This window comes from Scardinius erythrophthalmus, assembly GCF_964197995.2.
Source record: "Scardinius erythrophthalmus genome assembly, chromosome: 1".
In the NCBI taxonomy this organism is placed as follows: Eukaryota; Metazoa; Chordata; class Actinopteri; order Cypriniformes; family Leuciscidae; genus Scardinius; species Scardinius erythrophthalmus.
Genome location: NC_138221.1, coordinates 55,989,327 through 56,014,342, shown reverse-complemented (window position 1 = coordinate 56,014,342; position 25,016 = coordinate 55,989,327). Strand labels below are relative to the sequence as shown.

The 25,016-nt window shown below is 39.9% G+C and overlaps 1 protein-coding gene across 1 annotated transcript; it reads left to right on the top strand.

Annotated features, from left to right (window-relative positions):
* The first annotated feature begins 501 nt into the window (after positions 1–501).
* Positions 502–18,850, top strand: smarca4a (SWI/SNF related BAF chromatin remodeling complex subunit ATPase 4a). The gene is made up of 34 exons (XM_081384728.1): positions 502–735; positions 2,721–3,007; positions 3,124–3,256; positions 4,090–4,527; positions 4,854–4,952; positions 5,117–5,369; positions 5,512–5,638; positions 6,703–6,876; positions 7,032–7,205; positions 7,352–7,528; positions 7,638–7,685; positions 8,106–8,236; positions 8,407–8,461; positions 9,326–9,435; positions 9,566–9,713; positions 9,825–9,988; positions 10,673–10,739; positions 10,914–11,024; positions 11,140–11,382; positions 11,529–11,642; positions 12,126–12,233; positions 12,308–12,394; positions 12,508–12,554; positions 12,643–12,809; positions 12,956–13,119; positions 14,051–14,278; positions 14,370–14,447; positions 14,539–14,757; positions 14,846–15,108; positions 15,524–15,629; positions 15,817–15,918; positions 16,297–16,429; positions 16,568–16,704; positions 18,224–18,850. The coding sequence occupies exons 2-34, from the start codon at positions 2,786–2,788 to the stop codon at positions 18,254–18,256; spliced, it is 4,860 nt and encodes a 1,619-aa protein (XP_081240854.1). The 5' UTR covers positions 502–735; positions 2,721–2,785; the 3' UTR covers positions 18,257–18,850.
* The last annotated feature ends 6,166 nt before the right edge of the window (positions 18,851–25,016 follow it).

Below are 25,016 nucleotides of genomic sequence, written 5' to 3'. Positions count from 1 at the left end.
TCTTATCATTATCAATGTTGAAAACAGTTGTGCTGTAGAAACTGTAATGTTTATGTATAAGTTTATGTTTATCTAACTGTCTTTACAGTCACTTTTGAACAATTTAATGAATCCGTGCTGGATAAAAACTAATTTCTCTCTCTCAAAAATAACAAAATCCTGACCCCACACTTTTGAATGTTGTGTATATCCAACATTTTTTATTTAACCAGCTTTGTTTGTTAATTTATTCGCATAAATATTAAGAAAGGAAAATCGAGATAACTGAATTCCACGTTCAACACTTGGTGCCATATTACAGAAACATAACTCAGAATGACATGTGTTAGGTAAACATGCCGATTTCAGACAGGCTTTTCTTTCTACAACATTCATTCTCAGAACCTGATTTACTATGCTACAATACAAAAAAATGGACTATGCTACAAAAACTAAAAATATATACAGATTTAAAAAGTAGGTTTTCAGTAGGTAACCCAGCAGCGACACCCATCCCCCATTGCGCCATGCAGTCTACATTCCATCCTACATGATGAGGCTCAGCTCAACGGCTTCCGGTCGCTGATGTTAGGGGGCGCTCGCGAGCCGCCGACTGATGCATGCACAGGCCGCCCTAGAGATGCAATCAGACCAGATGGGAGGGGGGAGTGAGAAGGAAAAAGGAACTAGCTGAGCTGCCCTTTGTTTCTAGATTTGCCGAAGAGTACGGGGAAGAGACCGGCGCGAATCTACACTGTAAGTCACGCTCTAAACACGGCACAATGTTTGTAGAACACATGACGTCATGGCGGACTTTTAAACTGATACATATTTGGAACGGCGATAGAACGCGAGCGAGTTCTTTGTATCGCCGGTTCGCTTGTGCTCCGATCAGTCCGACATTACAGTGCCAGAGCAGCGGCAGAATGAATGAAGAAGTTTTGGTAATGTAACGCGAGCGGGGTACCGGGGTCAAGCGTACGGAAGGCGGGTGGGATCAATCACCTTTAAAAAGATGCTCGCGGTGTTTATCTCTGTGCTCGAGTTGAGCATCTCAAATTATTTCCTTTTTTTTAAAGCACACACAGACAAGGAGAAGCACAGCATGGCCGACTGTAATCACACATACACACAAACCGGCCTTTTGCCCTTCTTTGTCTTTCCTTTTCGCTCTTGTTTATTAATTTCAAACCATTTAAAATGGTGTATATATAATGTTTAAACTCTGCTCCAACACACACCGTCTTGTGAACACATATCGGGAACGTTTTAACCAGTTAAAAGTCGTTTTGTTTTATGTCTTTGGTTTTAATGGAGCTCTAATCTTCCTCTTGTTCCCTAACGTTAGTTCGTTCACGTCCTCAAATCACTAAAATAGTTATCGCTTTACCACAATTACCGGTACCTTTGTGAAATTTCCTGCAGCATTATTATAACGTGATTTATTATAACGTTGAAAACAAATATTAGTGAAGTTAATGGGATATTGCTGGCTAATGTTTAGCTATTCAGTGTTAGCAGGCTGCTAACTCTCGTTAGCCTTTGGGGGGAAATTTGACGTTTATTCTTTTTATCAGTGTTTATTAAAACTGTTTTTGATATGTTTGTTTTGCACCAATATTAAAAAGAAGTGTTTGTGAATATTTGGTTATTTTTTTATATATATAATCCCGCTGGAAGCTTGTTAACCGGCATATGCATTTAGCAAGTAATTAATTACCTCATTAAAGTTTTGCGTTATTTAGACCTCAGAATGTATTTTCAGTTGTTTCATAAATTAAATCCTATTATGAGAACCGGTAGAAGACGTACTTTATTTTATTATATAGTTAACCCTGGGGCTAGTTGTCAATTTTGGCTCCAGTAAACATTTCTCAGGGTGGGTTTATTTGTGTCAGTGTTATACTGTTTCTTTGCTACAAAACACTATTGAACTTTTCCGTTGTTATTGCTAGTTATTAAAATGATACATTTTTCGCTTTTCATTATATAGCTGACTGTTGTCTGAATGTATGCCGGTGTAGGCTATTTACAGCAAAAAAAAAAAAAAAATTGTAATGCTAGTGTACAAATTCTTATTTAAGTTTTCACTGCTAAAGAAAACACATCTGTGTAATTCTAAATCTCATTTTATACTGTTGCAAGCTGTAGTTTATGGTCAAGTCTGATTTGTTTTCAGATAATAGTCTTTTAAAAATAATATAAAGGCTTTTTATTGTTGTTTTTCATGTTTTAAGGCAAGGTAATTTCTTACGATTTGTTATTTGTTTCAAAATCACTTTGAACAATTTTGAGTAATAAAAATATCATATTTTGCATTTTTTAAAGTGACAAAAATGTTGATATAGCCTACAATAGGCAAAATGAAATGCAATCTGATAAAAAAAAGCCTCCTTTGGGGTCTTCACTAAAATGTATTCACTGACATACATTAAGGCACAGATTAATTAACCCATTTTCTTGACTTATTTCAAGGGCCGTCCTTTTGTAGCCATAACTGGATTAATCTGAAGTGCATGTGATGTATACAGTGTAATGTGTTTTTACAGTTGTACAGAAAATTTGTTTTTTTTTATTAATTGAGGGTGGTGGTTGGTTGCTATATACACGAGTATGAGCTTGTGGAAAGATTTTTATTTCTCTTTTCATTCCCATCATTATCATTAGCTAAAATTGTTTTATACAGTATATATTATACATATGCTGTTTTTAAGCTACTTTTGGCATGTTTTCTTTCCCAGGCCTTCTGAAAACAGATACAGAACACAGTTTTTCCGCCTCTTACTACTTCTGGCTCTGCTGAGCGATGTCCACCCCTGACCCTCCTATGGGCGGGACCCCTCGGCCGGGCCCTTCCCCGGGCCCTGGGCCGTCTCCAGGGTCCATGTTAGGGCCTAGTCCTGGACCCTCACCTGGCTCTGCTCATGGCATGATGGGCCCCAGCCCTGGGCCCCCCACCTCAGGACACCCACTACCTCCACAGGGCCCCTCAGGTTACCCCCAGGACAACATGCACCCGATGCACAAGGTACTGACAGGTTTTATCAATATGCATCTGATTCATTTTTAGTTGTGTTCCATGTTTCATTTATGCTGTTTGGTCCATATCATTGAGTCATTCTTTATTTTTTTTATTGTTTGAAGCCTATGGAAGGCATGCACGAAAAAGGCATTCCCGAAGATCAACGCTACGGTCAAATGAAGGGTATGGGCATGAGACAGGGTGGGCACAGTGGCATGGGACCCCCACCCAGTCCTATGGACCAGCACTCTCAAGGTATCTATCTATTGTTCTGTCTGTTGTTCTTTTTATCTATCTGTCATTCTATTAATCTTTCTAACTCATTCTATCAATGATACATTATGTAATATACACATGCACATGTGTGAAATGTAGGATATGCAGATGTTTTGATGCACTCTGTGTTATATGGCAAACAGATGGTGTGCTCGCTGCTAAACTGTTGAGACTGGGTTTAAAAAAGCCATCCGACCTGTTTGCTCACATTTCCCTTTGATGTGCACTGCTTTGTTCCTCCACTGGGGCCGCACGCACGTACGCTTATTTTCCAGACAGAGAAATGTAGATTGTATGGGGTTACCCTTTTGAGACGGAAAGACAGAACGTTGTTGGAAACCACAAAGTCATGACAGAAAAAGAAACAAATATTATAAGCAAGCAACAGACATAAGTGTTTTGTGTTTTCTGCAGCTGTGTAATTTTTGTCCTCATGCCTAAATTTTACAACTAATGGCTTGACATTTTTGTCCAGAAAATTTGACTTTTTATTTAAAGTTTGCATTTATATTTGGTATAATCTACTAATATAATCTAATATCTTTGTATTTGCCTTAAAGCAAACATCACTGTTGTAATTGATCATACTTTTACCCCATCCCCAAGTATTAAACTGGTGTGTAACCTGTGCTTAACAGACATGAATGACACTTCAAATTGGGATTTATGTACTATAATGCAATTCAGAAGCAATGCATTGCATTGAAAAACATCCATGACTCAGCAGTGAATTATGTGAGGGCTAATATTTTTTTGGGAAAATCTAACAGTTACATTAAAAAAACAATGACATTTTCTTTAATTTCTTCCAGGTTATCCCTCTCCTCTTGGTGGTTCTGATCATGCCCCCAGCCCGGTACCTTCTAACGGTCCTCCATCTGGCCCCATGATGCCATCTGGTCCTGGTGCTGTCCCAATGGAGGGTGGTGACCCGCAGAACCGGAGCGTAGTTGCAGGTTCGGGACCCAGCGGAGGACCTCCAAATGCAGGTGGGCCTGGCGGACCCGGCGGACCCACTCCTTTCAACCAAAACCAGCTTCACCAGCTGCGGGCACAGATCATGGCCTATAAGATGCTGGCGCGTGGGCAGCCTCTACCTGACCACCTGCAGATGGCGGTGCAGGGAAAGCGGCCCATGCCAGGCATGCAGCAGGGGATGCCCAACATGCCCCCTGCTTCAGGACAAGGAGCAGGACCTCTTGGACCAGGTGGCCCTGTTCCTGGGGGACCCAACTACAATCGACCTCCTGGTAAGGTGACATTTCATAAAAAGTTCATAGCTTTCCTACGGTCAGCTTACAGCAAGAAATTAAAGCTGAAAAACATTGCCTACCGTACCTTTAAGATTCTGTTATTTACAAATACTTGATGTATTTTAACATTTAATTCTTTTTAAATAAGCTTTCAGTCTTTCAAAATGCAAAAAAATCTTCTAAACGGTCTAATTGCAAAGTGAAATTTAACAACTTTTTCTTTGGTCTTATAATGTTTTGGACATGTTCTTGACAAATTAATTGTAAGAATCTGCCAAAATCTATTTTAATCTTATTCCATTACAATTGTTTGGATGTTTCAGGAATGGTCGGTCCAAACATGCCGCCTCCAGGACCCTCTGGTGTTCCTCCAGGCATGCAGGGACAACCCACCAATGGGCCTCCTAAATCTTGGCCTGAAGGTCAGTAAATTGTGAAAATTGTACACAGTCACTACCAAAAAGCAATTTAAATTTAGACTTTGTATTGGATCCGGAAAACCTCAACAACTATCAGGATTGTATTAAATTAATTTCTGAGAAAGTCATTTCTTAGTCGCATATTTACGATGCATTTGTAATTCCAGGGCCCATGGTGAACGCTGCCGCCCCTGCAAGTGCCCCACAGAAGCTGATACCTCCTCAGCCCACGGGCCGCCCTTCTCCAGCGCCACCTTCAGTTCCTCCCGCTGCCTCTCCCGTCATGCCCCCTCAGACCCAGTCTCCAGGACAACCGGCCCAGCCGCCCATGGTCCTGCATCAGAAGCAGAACCGCATCACACCCATCCAGAAACCTCGGGGTCTTGACCCAGTGGAGATCCTCCAGGAGAGAGAGTACAGGTGAGATGAGGGTTTCCTGATGTGTTTAGGCAAGAAATGGCAAATGTTTTAGAGTAAAACGCACTCATTAAATTCAATTCTACGAACACCACCTTGTTAACTGGTTTCACCAACATTCGATGATGTTGTTTCCATCGGTCAGGTTGCAAGCTCGTATTGCTCATCGTATTCAGGACCTGGAGAACCTTCCAGGCTCTCTGGCTGGAGACCTGAGGACCAAAGCCAACATTGAGCTCAAGGCACTTAGGCTCCTGAACTTTCAGAGACAGGTATGACTTGCATCATATTATTTAGGGATGTGCCCGAGTTACGAGGTTTAGTCACAAGCTCTTAGTATAAAGCTGTTTAATATAAAGTTCTATTCAAGTTCTGGTATATAGTATAGGCAAAAAAAAGTATTAATTTTCCAGGCCTTTCCGAATAAGGTATTTGGCTTCGGACACTATTATTATTATTATTATTATTCAATTACTGTTTTATTTTTATTTTTTATATATGCATTTATTTATTTATCCATTATTTGTAATTAATACATTATTTTTATTTAATATATTTTATGTATGTGTTAATACTTGTTAATGCATGTTAATCATGCATTTATTTATTAATTATTTTTCTTATAAATTATAACAACTAAAAATTATTTAAACATGATTTCCCAAGAAATATCTCACATCTCAATAATTATAATGCATAATGCTCTGGAAGGTGGTTGTAATCGAGTTCAGCCAAGTCCTGCCTCATTTTAAAGTTCAAAGTTCAATTTCACCGCTGGAAAGATGAATGTGTATTTAAATTGGGTCATTTATGTAGTAGAAATGTGAAATTATTTTAGAAGTTGGTGCCTTCTAGACTGAGAAAAGCCAGAAAATGTATTTTTGGCTCATGTGGATAAAAGACAACAACTCCCAGAATGCACTTGCTTCGCTGCCCTACGAGGCCACTCCCAAACCACGCCTACCAGTTACAGCGGGCAGTATCGGAAAAAATGACACAACTAGGCTACTAGTCGACTCGAAACTGAAAAGATGCAGTTTTATCGTGAGATCCCCCTATGGGCGGGTTGAAAACACGCAGAACGAGCTCCTACTTCTGGCTGTAGTCTCGAGCCTCTGGACATAAAAGCCTCTGATGACGCAAAATGGCGATTTTTGCGTCATCAGAGGTTTTTTCTGGACGCACAATACAGAAGTCTCTCGTCTCAGGGGGACATGAGGGAGGGAAGCACGGCCATTCAAAAATACTACCGGGTTTCTACTGATACAAAGCTTCATGCTAATCAGTGAAGTATCCCTTTAATGGTTTTTGACCCATGTTGTCCATGCCAACACAGCTCCGGCAGGAAGTCGTAGTGTGCATGCGGCGCGATACGGCCCTGGAGACCGCGCTGAACGGCAAGGCCTACAAGCGCAGCAAGAGACAGTCCCTGCGTGAAGCTCGCATCACTGAGAAACTGGAGAAACAGCAGAAGATCGAGCAGGAACGCAAGCGGCGACAGAAACATCAGGTACGAGACCGTTCTGGCCTGTCCTTTTAGAGTTCAGTCATGAGACTGTTTTACAGAAGATCTGTACAAACTAATGTTTTAAATGTGACCTGATTCACAAACGACAAAAGACATTGTTTGTAAAGGAACCGCCTGTTCTTTTATTGCATTTGTAGGAATATCTCAACAGCATCTTGCAGCATGCTAAAGACTTCAAGGAATACCATCGCTCCATCACAGCAAAGATGCAGAAAGTGACCAAAGCCGTAGCCACGTACCATGCCAACACTGAGAGAGAGCAGAAGAAGGAGAACGAGCGTATCGAGAAGGAGAGAATGAGAAGGCTGATGGTGAGGAGATGCACAGACTTCCCATATTTTCTTGAAATAAGAAACGTTTTTTTGACTTGACAACAACTCAACTAAAAAATAAAATGAAAGCGTTTTTGTCGGAGAAAGTGTCTAAGAAAAGTATGTTTTGTGTGTGTTTCTCCCAGGCTGAAGATGAAGAGGGTTACAGGAAGCTGATCGATCAGAAGAAAGACAAACGTCTGGCTTACTTGCTGCAGCAGACGGACGAGTATGTGGCCAACCTCACCGAGCTCGTCAGGGCTCACAAAGCTGTCCAGGCCCTCAAAGACATGAAGAAAAAGAAGAAGAAAAAGAAGAAGAAGGTGAGTGGATTAAATGGAGTAGAATGGGTTCCGTAATGGAATCTAAATGGAGTTGTTCTTGTTTTTCCAGTAGTGTGTGAGATCTTTATGTCTGCTTTTCTACTCACAGAAGCCAGAGAACGCAGAGGGTGTTCCTGCTCTCGGTCCAGATGGAGAGGTGAGATCTTAAAATTGGCAGATATTTGGCTTTTTACAATTAGCTTGGCTGGTCATCTGTGCTAATGTGTCTCTTGTGGCGATTTGATTGAAAATACGTTTATTTTTTATTTTTTAAGTTTTGTTTAAAATTTGTAGGATTAATTTAAACAATTTTGGGTATATCATATCTAATTGCAGATATTTTCTTGGACATGTTGCAGCTGCAGTTGAGAATCACTGTTACATATTGTAAAAGCATATTTTATTTACAGTTATTTTATATATGTATTTATTACTATTATTTCATGTATTTATATATGATTATTATATGTATTTATTTGTAACTTTTCTTATAGCTTATAAAATAACAATTCTTTCATTTTTTTATAAATTTAAAGTGAGAGTATTTTTTTATGTATGTTTTTGTCTCCCATTGTAGCCTCTGGATGAGACCAGTCAAATGAGTGATTTACCGGTGAAGGTGATTCACGTGGACAGTGGGAAGATTCTCACCGGCATGGACGCTCCTAAAGCTGGACAGCTGGAGACTTGGCTGGAGGTGAATCCAGGGTGAGTGAGACACACTTTGGGCATCTCATTCTTTCAAAATATGACTTATCTGCTTATGCAAAGGGTTGGAGTAGCACATCACAACAATTTTATCCCTAATATAGTATATTTATATTTATTTGACTAAAGCAGCAGGTTTGTTTGAATGTTATTTTGTTGATTTTCTGTAGGTACGAGGTTGCCCCGCGGTCAGATAGTGAAGATAGTGGCTCAGAGGAGGAAGAGGTATGGCTGTTCTTCAGCTCTCATATCTGGATGTTCAACATCTCTTGAGCGACACACTGTGCTTTCTGAAAGGGCTTTTAACGCATTTGAAGAGAAAACTCTAGTTAGTGTGTGTGTGTGTTCACAGCCTTGAGCTGTCAGTAAGTAGGCCATCATCAGAATAAGATTAATGTCTATTTTACCCTGAGATACTGCTGCCATGACCTGATACAGATAGCAAATATTTGCCTTTATGCACATTTTAACCTTCTTATACTGGTGTCCAATACAGTAGGCTGGTATTTAAAAGCCATTTAAACAATTCACAATACATTCTAACCTCAGTTTAATTTGATTTATGATCACAAATTAATTATATAATTACACAATTTGAAACAATCTATTATTTTATGTGGTTGTCCAGTAGTTTTACATTTGTATATATTTCATAACCTATGAATTTAATTAATTATATTTATAAACACAAATTATATAGAAAAAAAAAATGGAAAGAAAACATAATTGTGTAATTAATTATAAATGAATTAATTACAAGTAAAATTTATTAAATAGATTATGAAATGTATAAAATATAAAACTACTGGACAACCACATAAATATTTTTTCAAAATGTATAATTATTAAAAAAAAAATGGGGGAGAACCCTGTTATTTATGTGGTTAGTTTTACATTTATACATTTCAAACCATTATTTATAATCACAAAATATATAAAATTACAAAAGTTGAAAATATTACGTATATGTAAAATTAATGATTACAAAAAGCATCTAGTTATATCAGCATCTATGTTTAAGTTATTAGAGTTGAATACATATCTTTACATTTTATTGTATTAATGCACCATTGTATTTTCTTCTTAAAGGATGACGACGAGGAGCATCAGCCCTCTCAGGCCCCAACAGAGGAGAAGAAGATCATTCCAGATCCAGACTGTGAGGATGTGTCTGAGGTGGACGTCCAGCACATCATTGAGTATGTTACTGGCTTAAAGCTGTTCTTTTTACTTTATACAAATGGGCTCATCTCTGACCCGTCCCATGGTCCTTTTGTAATTCTATTCTGTCATAATGGTGTATATAAATAAGATCCCTCTCTCTCGCAGGCATGCCAAGCAGGATGTTGACGACGAATACGGTAGCGCAGCGTTCGCTCGCGGCCTTCAGTCTTACTACGCCGTGGCTCACGCCGTCACGGAGAGGGTGGATAGACAGTCGAGCCTGCTAATCAACGGGCAGCTCAAACAGTACCAGGTACACGCATACAGACCAACCAAACTGCAAATACACCTAGATGACCTATTCGAACTGCTGAGATTTGATAAATGGCATGCGCTGAAGTTCTTGCATCTGTCCTGTCCGCAGATCAAAGGTCTAGAGTGGCTGGTGTCTCTGTATAACAATAACTTGAATGGCATTTTGGCTGATGAAATGGGTTTGGGAAAAACCATCCAGACCATCGCACTCATCACCTACCTCATGGAGTACAAACGCCTCAACGGACCCTTCCTCATTATCGTCCCCCTCTCGTGAGTCACTTTTCACACTCTACACCAGGGCTATTCTATTAGCTTCATTCGAGGGGGGGTTGGTTTGGGGGTTTAGCTTATTTATTGAAACATAACAGTATTGCAGATATATAAGTATATATGTATACCATAATAAATAAAAACGTGATAATTTACAGCTGTGTGCAACCATTTACTATGAATATACGAATATATGAATTATACAAGCTGATAGCTATTTGTAAGAATTATTTTATTTATAATTATTATAGGCTTTAAATGAAAATATTCTGACAGTGAGACCACAGATAAAACCATGCATGGATACTCACTCACTACCACTTTATAAAAAATGCCTAAACACCTTCACAAGGACATCATTTCATAACAAAAATAGCCCAGCTCTACACTAAGAAATATACATTTTTGATAGATGACTTGAATATCTATATTTGGAGAAAAAAAATCTTTCTAGGATGATTGGGGTGATTTTGTTGGTGAGTGCATCTGCATAAAAATAAAAAAAACTTTTTGTATGATTCGTCCTTTTGGGCTGAAAAATGTGGGGCGTTTACACGTGTAATATACTCTTTGCAAGAACAAACTTAAACCTTCTTTTTGCCATTTTTGTATTATTGGTCTATTATATTTGGAAACATTTCAACAGAAATCATTACAGTAATATTTATTTGTTTTCTCTTACAGGACTCTGTCGAACTGGGTGTACGAGTTTGATAAGTGGGCTCCCTCTGTGGTGAAAATTTCTTACAAGGTAGTTACTTGATACATTTATGTAGTATTTAAATGATGTCCAAAATTTTTTGGGCAAATTTAACTGGTTTTCCAAAAATGAATGCAAAGGAATACAAAATAAAACTGTATCTGGAGAACCATGTAGAATATTACAGGATTATTAACTCATTTTCTTTGCTTGTTTTCGTCTTAGGGCTCTCCTGCTGCTCGCCGCGCGTTCCTTCCCATTTTGCGCAGCGGCAAGTTCAACGTGCTAGTCACCACTTACGAGTACATCATCAAAGACAAGCAAGTGCTGGCCAAGGTACAGACCTGCCGAGTGTCAAGTTATCATTGTCACCCATTTACATTCGTTTTGCAAAGCTTTTTGACTGCGAGCTACTTGTTCAGTTCCTAATGATTCTCTCTGTCTCTCTCAGCTCCGCTGGAAGTACATGATAGTGGACGAAGGTCACCGTATGAAGAACCACCACTGTAAACTGACTCAGGTGTTGAACACACACTACCTGGCGCCCAGGCGTGTGCTGCTCACCGGCACGCCGCTGCAGAACAAGCTGCCCGAGCTGTGGGCGCTGCTCAACTTCCTGCTGCCCACCATCTTCAAGAGCTGCAGCACCTTCGAGCAGTGGTTCAACGCTCCGTTCGCCATGACTGGAGAGAAGGTAAGCTGATTTCAAATCCAGACGCAAGAGAGGTTTTAGTAGGTGCACTAGCACATTTGGACTGGATACAAGATACAACAAATTGAAATTCTGTTTTTGTGTCATCTTGCTCTGTAAATGTAGTTGTGCAATGTTATGTTTTAAAGGTGGACCTGAATGAAGAAGAGACCATTCTGATCATCCGTCGTCTGCACAAAGTGCTTCGCCCCTTCTTGCTCAGGAGACTCAAGAAGGAAGTGGAGGCCCAACTGCCAGAGAAGGTTTGTTTTTGTGCTTGCAAACTATTCAGTTCATAAAACAATTCATCTATTTTTCATTCTTTAAATTATTCAATATGGATCTCAATTTGTGTTTGTCCTGAAATACCTTGAGTTTTTTTTTTTCTCCCTCCTCAATCAAAAGAAGGATAAAGTAATATTAAACATATTTAATGCAAGAAATTGTAAAATTGTACAATATTCCAGGCATATTTTCCACGCAGTTTTTTTTTTTTTTTTTTTACACAGAATATTTAACTATTTCCTTTGTTTGTATGCCCCAAAATGACACTGCTTAGCAATATTTATCTACATACACTACGGTTTCAAAATGATTTTGAACGTTTTTCATGCTCACCAAGGCTGTATTTGTTTGATCAAAAATACTGTTTCTATTTTAGAATGTAATTTATTCCTGTGATCAGAAACTTCTTTTTATTTAATGTTGAAATGTGAATTTGTCCGTCTCTGTTTCCTTGCGTTCAGGTGGAATATGTGATCAAGTGCGACATGTCGGCTCTACAGAGAGTGCTGTACAGACACATGCAGGCTAAAGGAGTGCTGCTCACCGACGGCTCGGAGAAAGACAAGAAGGTGAGAAGACGTGATTCACGCCGAGAATGTGTGAGGAACTTTGAACTGGTCTAATATCCATCTATCTGTTACAGGGTAAAGGAGGCACTAAGACTCTGATGAACACTATTATGCAGTTGAGGAAGATTTGTAACCACCCGTACATGTTCCAGCACATTGAGGTGATCATTTGTTTCACATATTCTCTGCCTATGAGGTCTTTTTCATCCTGTATTGCTTATCTTCTGGATTTGTGGCACCTTGTTTGACTTTTTTGTTGTTGTCTGTTTTGCAGGAATCTTTCTCTGAGCACTTGGGCTTCACTGGAGGCATTGTTCAGGGGTATGTAGAGCACTTTTTCAAGTTTATAATTTTGCTTTCTCGTTGGTTTTATCTGTGATTTACCATATTCTGTATCACCTCACTTTAGACTTGATTTGTACCGTGCCTCTGGTAAGTTTGAGCTGCTAGACCGTATCCTGCCGAAGCTCCGCGCCACCAACCACAAAGTGCTACTCTTCTGTCAGATGACCTCGCTCATGACCATTATGGAGGACTACTTCGCCTACCGCAACTTCAAATACCTGCGCCTGGACGGTGAGTTGACTTTGACCAGGTTCACATAGATTTTTTTTTTTTTTTTTTTTTTTAATTAAAGGTCTTAGATTTAATAGTTCATTAAAGACTATCAGTCAAGTTACAGACAGTCTAATCGTGCTGATATCTTTCTTTTGTCCTTGTAGGAACCACTAAGGCTGAGGATCGTGGCACGTTGCTGAAGAACTTTAATGATGCGTCCTTTAATTATTTCATCTTCCTGCTGAGCACCAGAGCAGGAGGTCTGGGGCTGAACCTGCAGTCTGCTGACACTGTTATCATCTTTGACAGCGACTGGAACCCTCACCAGGTACAATACTGTCCCTTGAAATATTCAGTTGTTTATTAAGAGGGGAAGCTCTTAATGTCCACTGACAAAAGTGACTGTATTGTTCACAATTGTTTTATTGTTTTATTTTTTCTTTGCAGAATCTAATCTGTAGTATAAACTCATTGTGGAATAGAATCTTTGGAATCACTAGTAAAGAATCTTTAGAGTAATTCAGTGTTGAATAGAATATTCAGTCTAGAATCATTGTAGAATAGAATGTATAATTGAATATTAATTTGTAAAAAAAAAAATAGTTATAATTAGATTCATTGCAGAATTTAATCTTTAGTATAAAATCATTTTGGAATAGAATCATTTGAATTGCATCACTAAAATAGAATCTTCAGAAGTTAGTAGTTAAAGGATCTTTAGAATAGATTCATTGTTGAATAGAATCTTCTGTCTAGCATTATTGTACAATATAATCTTTAGAATTATTGGAATAGTAGAATAGAATGTATAATTGAATGTTAATTTATATATATTTTTTACAATATTCTTTGTGGAATAGAATCATTTGAATAGCATCACTGTAAAATAAAATATCTAATTGTAGAATAAAATGTATAAGAGAAAGTTAATTTATAATGTTCATTTAATTCGTGTTTATTCATAATACATTGTTCATTATACAACTTGAAATGTTAAAAATTGATTTGTTTATGGAGAAATGAACATCACCCTCAATTATAATAGTGTAATAAATGCTTAAAATGTTTTACTTTGCTTATTGTAAAGTGTTCCCGTTTAAGCTTTAGTCGAATCTGTGTAAAAGATTCAATACGTTTATCTACAAAGTTGTTCAATTGAATCTTTGGAGTCTCTGTATTGCTATAATATTTCTTGATTTTATGAGTCTCAATTCCGCAATGTTTTGTGTCTCTGATCGCCTCTCTTTGTTTCCTCATAGGATCTGCAAGCCCAGGATCGCGCCCATCGTATCGGGCAGCAGAATGAGGTGCGCGTGCTGCGTCTGTGTACCGTGAACAGCGTGGAGGAGAAGATCCTGGCCGCTGCCAAGTACAAACTGAACGTGGACCAGAAGGTCATCCAGGCTGGCATGTTCGACCAGAAATCCTCCAGCCATGAGCGCAGGGCTTTCCTGCAGGCCATCCTGGAGCACGAAGAGCAGGATGAGGTACAGACACTCATTTATCATGGGCAATTTCAGTGTCCTGTCGACAGGCTCCGTTTTCTGTTGCTGACGTTTACTTTCTCTCATATCTCAGGAGGAAGATGAAGTACCCGATGACGAGACCGTTAATCAGATGATCGCTAGAAGCGAGGAAGAGTTCGATCACTTCATGGTCAGGAGTGCTACTTGTTTTCGTTTAACTTTTGTCAACTTTTTTTCGACAATGTTTTTATTTCAATTCTTCCTGATTTCATTTCGACCAGCGCATGGATCTTGACCGCCGTCGTGAAGAGGCTCGTAACCCGAAGCGCAAACCCCGGCTGATGGAGGAGGATGAGCTGCCCACCTGGATCATGAAGGATGATGCGGAGGTGGAGAGGCTCACCTGCGAAGAAGAGGAGGAGAAGATCTTCGGCCGCGGCTCCCGTCAGAGGAAGGAGGTGGACTACAGCGACTCCCTCACGGAGAAACAGTGGCTGAAGGTGAATGAGGAATCCCCACACTTCACATTGTGTTGATTCGTTTGTTGTAAAATGGCAAGCAATATTGACCTATGTTACTGCTTCTCAGGCCATCGAGGAAGGCACCCTTGATGAGATTGAGGAGGAGGTGCGCCACAAGAAAACGACCCGCAAGAGGAAGCGTGACCGTGACCTCGACCTTCCAGGCCCAGCCACGCCCAGCTCCAGTGGGCGGAGCAGAGATAAAGACGACGACAGTAAGAAGCAGAAGAAACGCGGCCGTCCTCCTGCCGAAAAACTCTCTCCCAACCCTGCCACGCTCACCAAGAAGATGAAGAAGACCGTGGATGCCGTTATCAAATACAAGGATGGGTTAGTCTCTTCGATCATGTTCCTGTCTCATTTTTTTAGAGTGTCGACCTGCTGATGTGCTGTAGAATGTGTGTACAAAATTTCTATTATGATTGACGTTTGCAGATCAATTTAAGCTGCATATTTCATGGTTAAAGGCAGCTGTGCACAATTGCAGAATTTATTTTGCATTCATACATTTGGTTGGTTTTGGTGAATTATATTGAATTCTATTGAAATATATTATATTATTCATAACGATTATATCCTGGTTTTTAACATAATACAAGATCTAGATAAAATCACAGTATTACCAAAATGGTTCCAGACCAGATACATGCAGTGTTTCCATGCTTATAGAGATATTTTATGCTTTAATTGATGTAGATTAGATAACATTTTGGAGTAAAAATGTTGTCACTGTATTTCTCAACAGCAATGGGAGGCAATTGAGTGAGGTGTTTATTCAATTACCGTCTCGTAAAGAGCTACCGGAATATTACGAACTTATTCGCAAACCTGTGGACTTCAGGAAGATCAAGGTTTGTCAACCATTCATTTAAATTATTAATTTAAAGTTTTTACTTAAGTTTGTTTTGCCTTATGAATGCTTTGGCTGGTTCACAAAAACCCATTGAAATACACTAACAACATCTCAATGGGTAATTCATAATAATATATTAGTAAATAAAGATTCAAGTGTTGAATCGTGTTCTCTGTTCTGTACAGGAGCGCATCAGGAGCCACAAGTACCGCAGTCTGAACGACCTGGAGAAAGACGTCATGCTGCTTTGCCAGAACGCTCAGACCTTCAACCTGGAGGGATCACTGGTAATATTCATCATCCATGTTGTTAAATTAATTACACCAATCAAAAAGCACTCATGGATCAGCTTGTTCTTAAGTTTGTAGGGCATTTTGTTTAATCTTTAAAGACCATTAAGATGTTTTTGCACCATGACATTGACAATTAGGTTCACTTTCTCCCTTCACTTTATGCTAAATATACCTAAGATGTTTTATTCTCATTAATATACTATTGTAGTTGTTTTTTTTTTTTTTTTTTCATTTTTATATATATATTTTTTTAAAGTTTTATTAATTTTGTTTGTAATTTAATAATTTTTGTAAATGTCTATCTTTTTTTTTTTTTTCAGTTCACCTTTTAACTTGTTGAAAATAATAATAAATATAATTATTATATTTCAGATCTACGAGGACTCTATCGTGCTGCAGTCTGTTTTCACCAGTGTGCGGCAGAAGATCGAGAAAGAAGTAGAGAGCGAGGGAGAAGAGAGTGAGGAGGAAGAGGACGAGGTAGATGAAGGATCTGAGTCTGAATGTAAGTATCGATGATGATGATACTGCCACTGTAATTACAAATTTTGTGAAATTCAACTATTTTCTAAGAGTGTCATGCACGTACAACTCAAATTTAATTGAAGTGAGTCCATGATTAACACACGTGTATGTGTTTTAGCTCGTTCCGTGAAGGTGAAGATAAAGCTGAGTCGAAAGGACAAGGTGGAGAGAGGGAAAGGAAGACGCCGAACTGGACGCAGCTCGCGCCCTAAACCTGTCGTTAGCGACGATGACAGTGAAGAGGACCAGGAAGAGGTACTTATGAATAATGAATATTGATCATTCAGTAAAAAGCCTCTTGTCTTTTTCTCATCCTCATGCCATCCCCACCCACTGTGTATGACATTCTTTCTTCAGATAAATGCAACGCAAGTGAATCAGTGCCGCTTGTTTGACACTTTAAAACAGCGATCGTGATTTTAATCCATACGGCCTCAGTGGATCAACGGCCCTGTTTACACCTGGCATTAAGATGCATTTTGGTTGATCGGATCACAAGCAGACACATTCCCGTTTACACCTGTTGTTTTAATCCGTCTCTTCTGTCCACTTTCAACCACTGAAGGGTCGATGGGCAGTTAAATGTATGTGTTTTTTCAGATCTTTCGATCTAATTGATAAAAATAAGCTCATGTAGTTTACATGAACACGACCAGAGAAAACAGAAAAACATACGGAGAGCATCAGCTTTCGTTTCTTTTCTGACAGCTGCAAGACCATGCAAAGTTGACAAACTCAAAGTTTTAGACACCGTATTTAGCCAAATGAACCAAAATGCATCTTAATACCAGATGTAAACAGGGCCAATGTCTTCTACCGAGAAATGTGTTAGAAAATGAGATTACTATTTTAAACTTTTTAACTGTAAATAATTACTTGTGGTCTACTATCATACTATATTTTCACACTTGAAATGTTTAACCCTTGGTCATTGTAAACCCTGGGGAAACAGAATCCTGCATGGGTTATCTTGCTTCACGTTTCACACCGATCATAATCTACCTGGGGTTAACGTTAATCCTGGGTATTCATAAACTGCTGTTTCATACTGTACATTCCTAAACACTGGGTTAACATATTAGCAGTGTTAGTGTCATTGATTTAATGAACGCTGTGATAGGTTTACATAAATGCACAAGAATTGCGCATCCTCATATTATATATAGCCGACTTTACTATCAAGTTTGGATGAATGCCGTGATGTGTTAAATAGCACATTACGTATCCTCATATTATGGTCCTTGCATTATAGCACTACCAAGCCTGCTAAAGGTCACAGCCTCTAGTGTACCTCTTGAGGCCAGGGGAGTGAGGTTTACTCACCCAGCTCTTACTAGCGGGCCTCCGTTTCACTCACCCCCTTAAACCTCACTACCATCCGGGTCACGGCACCAACGTGACTGGTTCGAATCCAGCTTGGAGTGGTACGAGTAAGACTGGTCTCAGCAGCATGGGAGTCGAGAGCAAAAGACCGCAAAAGTGGTGTTAACGCTGCTCTGGAGCAAGGTTTCATAAATTACAAGTGTGAAACGTTCCTTTACCCAGGGTTAAAAGTTAAAAGTGTTTAGAATGACGATAACCCGAGGTTAAGCACAGTGTGAAAAGCCCTAGAGATGAATTATTTAATATCTGAAAAAGGCGTATATATTGGGAATGGTATGAGGGTGTGAGTTTCAGGTATGAGTGAACTATCCCTTTAAAGAAAACGTATAGATATTAATATATTTATCCTCTTGTTTTTCACTTATGCTAATTGTTTTTCTGTTTTTTACAGGAGCATTCTGTTAGTGGCAGTGAAGACGATTAAACCTCCTTCAGGACCAATTTATGTCTCTCGCTCACTTCTGCAACAGATTCAACAGATGCCCTCTCCCGAGGGCCTAGTTTTACCCTTTTTTAGAGAGAGAGGACACTGATTAAATGAGAAAATGACACTATAAAATGCAGAAAAAAAGAAGGCCCCCCATTTGCATATTTAAGCAGACGATATCAATTTATGTATAGCAAGACAGTTTACGTATTGAGCTTTAGTCTTTTCTTTCCATATTTGTTTTTATGATTTTTCACAAGGACGTGACATAAGATGGACAGATATTTGACGGACTGACTCAGTGGACCAGTAAGAGTGGATCATGTTTCAATGTCTTGATTTTAAACCGCGTGAACATCACCCCTTCATCCCCCACCCCAGAGCCCAGAACGCATGTTGTTTGTGGAAAACGCAACCAGTTAGTTCTCTTTCTGTTTTTCTCTTGATGTCTCTGTTTAAATTAAGATTGCAAACAGGATAAAGGTACTTCCTCCTCGTCAGGAGAAATGGGGGAGAATGGGGTGTAGGATTCTGTACTGTCAGTGTCACTGGATTTCCAAAATGCACAATAAAAGCGTCTCAGAAATACTCAATGCTTCAGAGTTGTTTTGCACACAAGTCAAGACTTCAAAAACTGGTGAACTGCATATAGTTGTGAGTAGAGATCGACCAATTCATAGTTTTCATCTGACATCACACCCTTTGTGGGAATGCCCTCCATTGCTTGCCAGTTATTTGTTCAAAGCACTAATATAGTAAGGCAGTGATATTAAAATACCAAATTCAATATACACCTTACTAATGATGCATACAGGTAGACCGATGAACCCATAACAGTAACTTTAACTAAATTTGCTGGGATGTCCACTCATGGAAAGTTTGGCAACTGTCCTGAATGTTTTCCACTTGTGAATAATCTTCCTTAGTGTAGAATAATGGACTTCAATTGTTTGGAAATGGCCGTATAACCCTTCCCAGATTGCTTCTCTAAGATCATTGCTGAAGTCATTGTGTTTTAACACACCTGAATGTTCCAGACCAGCAAACTGCCCAAACTTCTGCTTTTATAACTGTGATCACACTTGCTGATGATCAGTTAATCAAAGGCATTTGATTAGCAGCGCTGACTGTTACTAATACTCTTAATTCCTATGGAGGGTGTACTTAGATTTTCACACATGGCTTCTCCATTTTGGCCTAGTTTTTGCAATAAATAATAAATAAATAAATAAAAATATATATAGGTGTATATATATAGGAGGTGGCTAAATTCGCCCTTAAACCTATCCATCACTGGGATTTAGACTGTGCGAGGGACGTTGTATGAATTTGTATGCCACCTCGTAAAATACATACGAATTGGTGGTGAGATAGCGTTGGATTTTCAATTGTTTTATTTCTGCTTATAGACCCAATACATTCTTCATCACTATTCAAGGTGAAAGGTGTACTTCATGATTCAAAGAATTAGGATAAAATTGAGAGGTTTTATTGGTGGTATACAGGCAGCCAGTGCTCTTAACGTTATATAAGTCTTTGGATTACAAGACTTTGCACAATTTTTCCTTTACTGTGTGATTCGTGTTGATTTTAGCACTGTGTTGCTACATGACTTTTTGACCCCACTTGCCGATTTCTGTAGTTTTTTTTGTTGTTGTCCACTTACTCATGAAGGATCATAGTGCATTTCTCCAGAAAGTCAAACACTGAACTGTTGGTTTTGTGACGTTTGTAAATGTCCTAACATTGCCTAACTTTGGAGCACTGGAAATTCCTAACAAGCTTATTTTATCTGATTTGTAAATGTTTTTTCTTTTTTCTTATTCTTCTTGAGTTAAAAGACTATGCATGCACTCAAAAGGATTTTGAACTCTTGTTTGGTTTAATTAAAATGAGCAAAAGTAACCTGATTTTTTTAACATTTAACTTAATTCATTGTGTTCAATCCACCTAATATATTTAAAACTTAAAGAGAGAGTTCACCCAAAAAATGAAGATTCTGTCATTAATTACTCACCCTTATGTCGTTCCAAACCTGTAAAACTTTTGTTCATCTTCGGAACACAAATGAAGATCTTTTTTTGATTAAATCTGAGAGCTTTCTGTCCCTCAATAGACAGCAATGCAATGACCACTTTGACGCTTCAAAAAGTTCATAAAGAGATCGTAAAACTAATCCATATAAATTGAGTGGTTTAGTCAACATTTTCTGAAGAGACTCAATCGCTTTATGATGAACAAATTTAATTCAGAGTTTTATTCACACATAAGCATTGATCAGAGAACATAAACAGACGCTCAACCGAGCCTGCTTGATGCGTGAGAACAAACCTCTTATGGAAGCTGAAAAGTGCTGCGTAACACGAGAATGAACCTCATTGGTTCTTGCTGAAGCTCAAACGTGGTGCGTAACATGAGAATGAACCTCATTGGTTCTTGTAGAAGCTCAGACGTGGTGCGTAACACGAGAATGAACCTCATTGGTTCTTGAAAAAGGTCAAACGTGGTGCGTAACACGAGAATGAACCTCATTGGTTCTTGCTGAAGCTCAAACGTGCTGCGTAACACGAGAATGAACCTCATTGGTTCTTGTAGAAGGTCAAACGTGGTGCGTAACACGAGAATGAACCTCATTGGTTCTTGTAGAAGCTCAAACGTGCTGCGTAACATGAGAATGAACCTCATTGGTTCTTGCGGAAGCTCAAACGTGCTGCGTAACACGAGAATGAACCTCATTGGTTCTTGTGGAAGCGCAAACGTGCTGCGTAACACGAGAATGAACCTCATTGGTTCTTGTAGAAGGTCAAACGTGCTGCGTAACACAAGAATGAACCTCATTGGTTCTTGCGGAAGCTCAAACGTGGTGTGTAACACAAGAATGAACCTCATTGGTTCTTGCGGAAGCTCAAACGTGGTGTGTAACACGAGAATGAACCTCATTGGTTCTTGTAGAAGGTCAAACGTGGTGCGTATCACAAGAATGAACCTCATTGGTTCTTGTAGAAGGTCAAACGTGCTGCGTAACACGAGAATGAACCTCATTGGTTCTTGTAGAAGCTCAAACGTGCTGCGTAACACGAGAATGAACCTCATTGGTTCTTGTAGAAGCTCAAACGTGCTGTGTAACACGAGAATGAACCTCATTGGTTCTTGTAGAAGCTCAAACGTGCTGCGTAACACGAGAATGAACCTCATTGGTTCTTGTAGAAGGTCAAACGTGGTGCGTAACACGAGAATGAACCTCATTGGTTCTTGTAGAAGGTCAAACGTGGTGCGTAACACAAGAATGAACCTCATTGGTTCTTGTAGAAGCTCAAACGTGCTGCGTAACACGAGAATGAACCTCATTGGTTCTTGTGGAAGCGCAAACGTGCTGCGTAACACGAGAATGAACCTCATTGGTTCTTGTAGAAGGTCAAACGTGCTGCGTAACACAAGAATGAACCTCATTGGTTCTTGCGGAAGCTCAAACGTGCTGCGTAACACAAGAATGAACCTCATTGGTTCTTGCGGAAGCTCAAACGTGGTGTGTAACACGAGAATGAACCTCATTGGTTCTTGTAGAAGGTCAAACGTGGTGCGTAACACAAGAATGAACCTCATTGGTTCTTGTAGAAGGTCAAACGTGCTGCGTAACACAAGAATGAACCTCATTGGTTCTTGCGGAAGCTCAAACGTGCTGCGTAACACAAGAATGAACCTCATTGGTTCTTGCGGAAGCTCAAACGTGGTGTGTAACACGAGAATGAACCTCATTGGTTCTTGTAGAAGGTCAAACGTGGTGCGTATCACAAGAATGAACCTCATTGGTTCTTGTAGAAGGTCAAACGTGCTGCGTAACACGAGAATGAACCTCATTGGTTCTTGTAGAAGCTCAAACGTGCTGCGTAACACGAGAATGAACCTCATTGGTTCTTGTAGAAGCTCAAACGTGCTGTGTAACACGAGAATGAACCTCATTGGTTCTTGTAGAAGCTCAAACGTGCTGCGTAACACGAGAATGAACCTCATTGGTTCTTGTAGAAGGTCAAACGTGGTGCGTAACACGAGAATGAACCTCATTGGTTCTTGTAGAAGGTCAAACGTGGTGCGTAACACAAGAATGAACCTCATTGGTTCTTGTAGAAGCTCAAACGTGCTGCGTAACACGAGAATGAACCTCATTGGTTCTTGTAGAAGCTCAAACGTGCTGCGTAACATGAGAATGAACCTCATTGGTTCTTGTGGAAGCGCAAACGTGCTGCGTAACACGAGAATGAACCTCATTGGTTCTTGTAGAAGGTCAAACGTGCTGCGTAACACAAGAATGAACCTCATTGGTTCTTGCGGAAGCTCAAACGTGGTGTGTAACACAAGAATGAACCTCATTGGTTCTTGCGGAAGCTCAAACGTGGTGTGTAACACGAGAATGAACCTCATTGGTTCTTGTAGAAGGTCAAACGTGGTGCGTAACACAAGAATGAACCTCATTGGTTCTTGCGGAAGCTCAAACGTGGTGTGTAACACGAGAATGAACCTCATTGGTTCTTGTAGAAGGTCAAACGTGCTGCGTAACACAAGAATGAACCTCATTGGTTCTTGCGGAAGCTCAAACGTGGTGTGTAACACAAGAATGAACCTCATTGGTTCTTGCGGAAGCTCAAACGTGGTGTGTAACACGAGAATGAACCTCATTGGTTCTTGTAGAAGGTCAAACGTGGTGCGTAACACAAGAATGAACCTCATTGGTTCTTGTAGAAGCTCAAACGTGCTGCGTAACACGAGAATGAACCTCATTGGTTCTTGTAGAAGCTCAAACGTGCTGCGTAACATGAGAATGAACCTCATTGGTTCTTGTGGAAGCGCAAACGTGCTGCGTAACACGAGAATGAACCTCATTGGTTCTTGTAGAAGGTCAAACGTGGTGTGTAACACAAGAATGAACCTCATTGGTTCTTACTGAAGCTCAAACGTGCTGCGTAACACGAGAATGAACCTCATTGGTTCTTGTAGAAGCTCAAACGTGCTGCGTAACACGAGAATGAACCTCATTGGTTCTTGTGGAAGCGCAAACGTGCTGCGTAACACGAGAATGAACCTCATTGGTTCTTGCGGAAGCTCAAACGTGGTGTGTAACACAAGAATGAACCTCATTGGTTCTTGCGGAAGCTCAAACGTGGTGTGTAACACGAGAATGAACCTCATTGGTTCTTGTAGAAGGTCAAACGTGGTGTGTAACACAAGAATGAACCTCATTGGTTCTTGCGGAAGCTCAAACGTGGTGTGTAACACAAGAATGAACCTCATTGGTTCTTGCGGAAGCTCAAACGTGGTGTGTAACACGAGAATGAACCTCATTGGTTCTTGTAGAAGGTCAAACGTGGTGCGTAACACAAGAATGAACCTCATTGGTTCTTGTAGAAGGTCAAACGTGCTGCGTAACACAAGAATGAACCTCATTGGTTCTTGTAGAAGCTCAAACGTGCTGCGTAACACGAGAATGAACCTCATTGGTTCTTGTAGAAGCTCAAACGTGGTGTGTAACACGAGAATGAACCTCATTGGTTCTTGTAGAAGGTCAAACGTGGTGCGTAACACAAGAATGAACCTCATTGGTTCTTGTAGAAGGTCAAACGTGCTGCGTAACACAAGAATGAACCTCATTGGTTCTTGTAGAAGCTCAAACGTGCTGCGTAACACGAGAATGAACCTCATTGGTTCTTGTAGAAGCTCAAACGTGCTGCGTAACATGAGAATGAACCTCATTGGTTCTTGCGGAAGCTCAAACGTGCTGCGTAACACGAGAATGAACCTCATTGGTTCTTGTAGAAGGTCAAACGTGGTGCGTAACACGAGAATGAACCTCATTGGTTCTTGCGGAAGCTCAAACGTGCTGCGTAACACGAGAATGAACCTCATTGGTTCTTGTAGAAGGTCAAACGTGGTGCGTAACATGAGAATGAACCTCATTGGTTCTTGCTGAAGCTCAAACGTGGTGCGTAACAAGAATGAACCTCATTGGTTCTTGCGGAAGCTCAAACGTGCTGCGTAACACGAGAATGAACCTCATTGGTTCTTGCTGAAGCTCAAACGTGGTGCGTAACACGAGAATGAACCTCATTGGTTCTTGTAGAAGGTCAAACGTGGTGCGTAACACGAGAATGAACCTCATTGGTTCTTGCGGAAGCTCAAACGTGCTGCGTAACACGAGAATGAACCTCATTGGTTCTTGCGGAAGCTCAAACGTGCTGCGTAACACAAGAATGAACCTCATTGGTTCTTGTAGAAGGTCAAACGTGGTGCGTAACACGAGAATGAACCTCATTGGTTCTTGCTGAAGCTCAGACGTGCTGCGTAACACGATAACGAGTGCAATGTGCAAGATATGAATAAAAGTGATGTTAATTCAGCCAGCGCTCATACCTGTATTTACATCCTGTTTTCGGTCGAAGTCCACAGTAATTGATTGTCGAGTTCACGCGCATAGGTTTAGTACGTACGATCATGCGCCCGAACTCGACAATCGACTACTGTGGACTTCAACCGAAAAAAGGATGTAAATACAGGTATGTGCGCTGGCTGAAATAACATCATTTTTATTCATATCTTTCACATCTACTGCAGTCAGATTCACCGCGTGTTCACTCTGAAGGAATCACTCACATGGCTGGGCACTTGTAATGACACATCAAGGATGTTAAGAGGCATAGAAAGTAGAAAATGCTATTTACACTAAGTGCAAATAGCCACTGGCAAATTAATTTGACCTAAACCAACT

Bases quoted from the DNA above. Each gene is read 5' to 3' on its own strand.
- smarca4a (XM_081384728.1), top strand. From the start codon at position 2,786: ATGTCCACCCCTGACCCTCCTATGGGCGGGACCCCTCGGCCGGGCCCT. The intron at 8,237-8,406 runs GTGAGTGAGACA...GATTTTCTGTAG, and splicing joins TGGCTGGAGGTGAATCCAGG to GTACGAGGTTGCCCCGCGGT. The intron at 15,919-16,296 runs GTAATATTCATC...ATTATATTTCAG, and splicing joins TCAACCTGGAGGGATCACTG to ATCTACGAGGACTCTATCGT.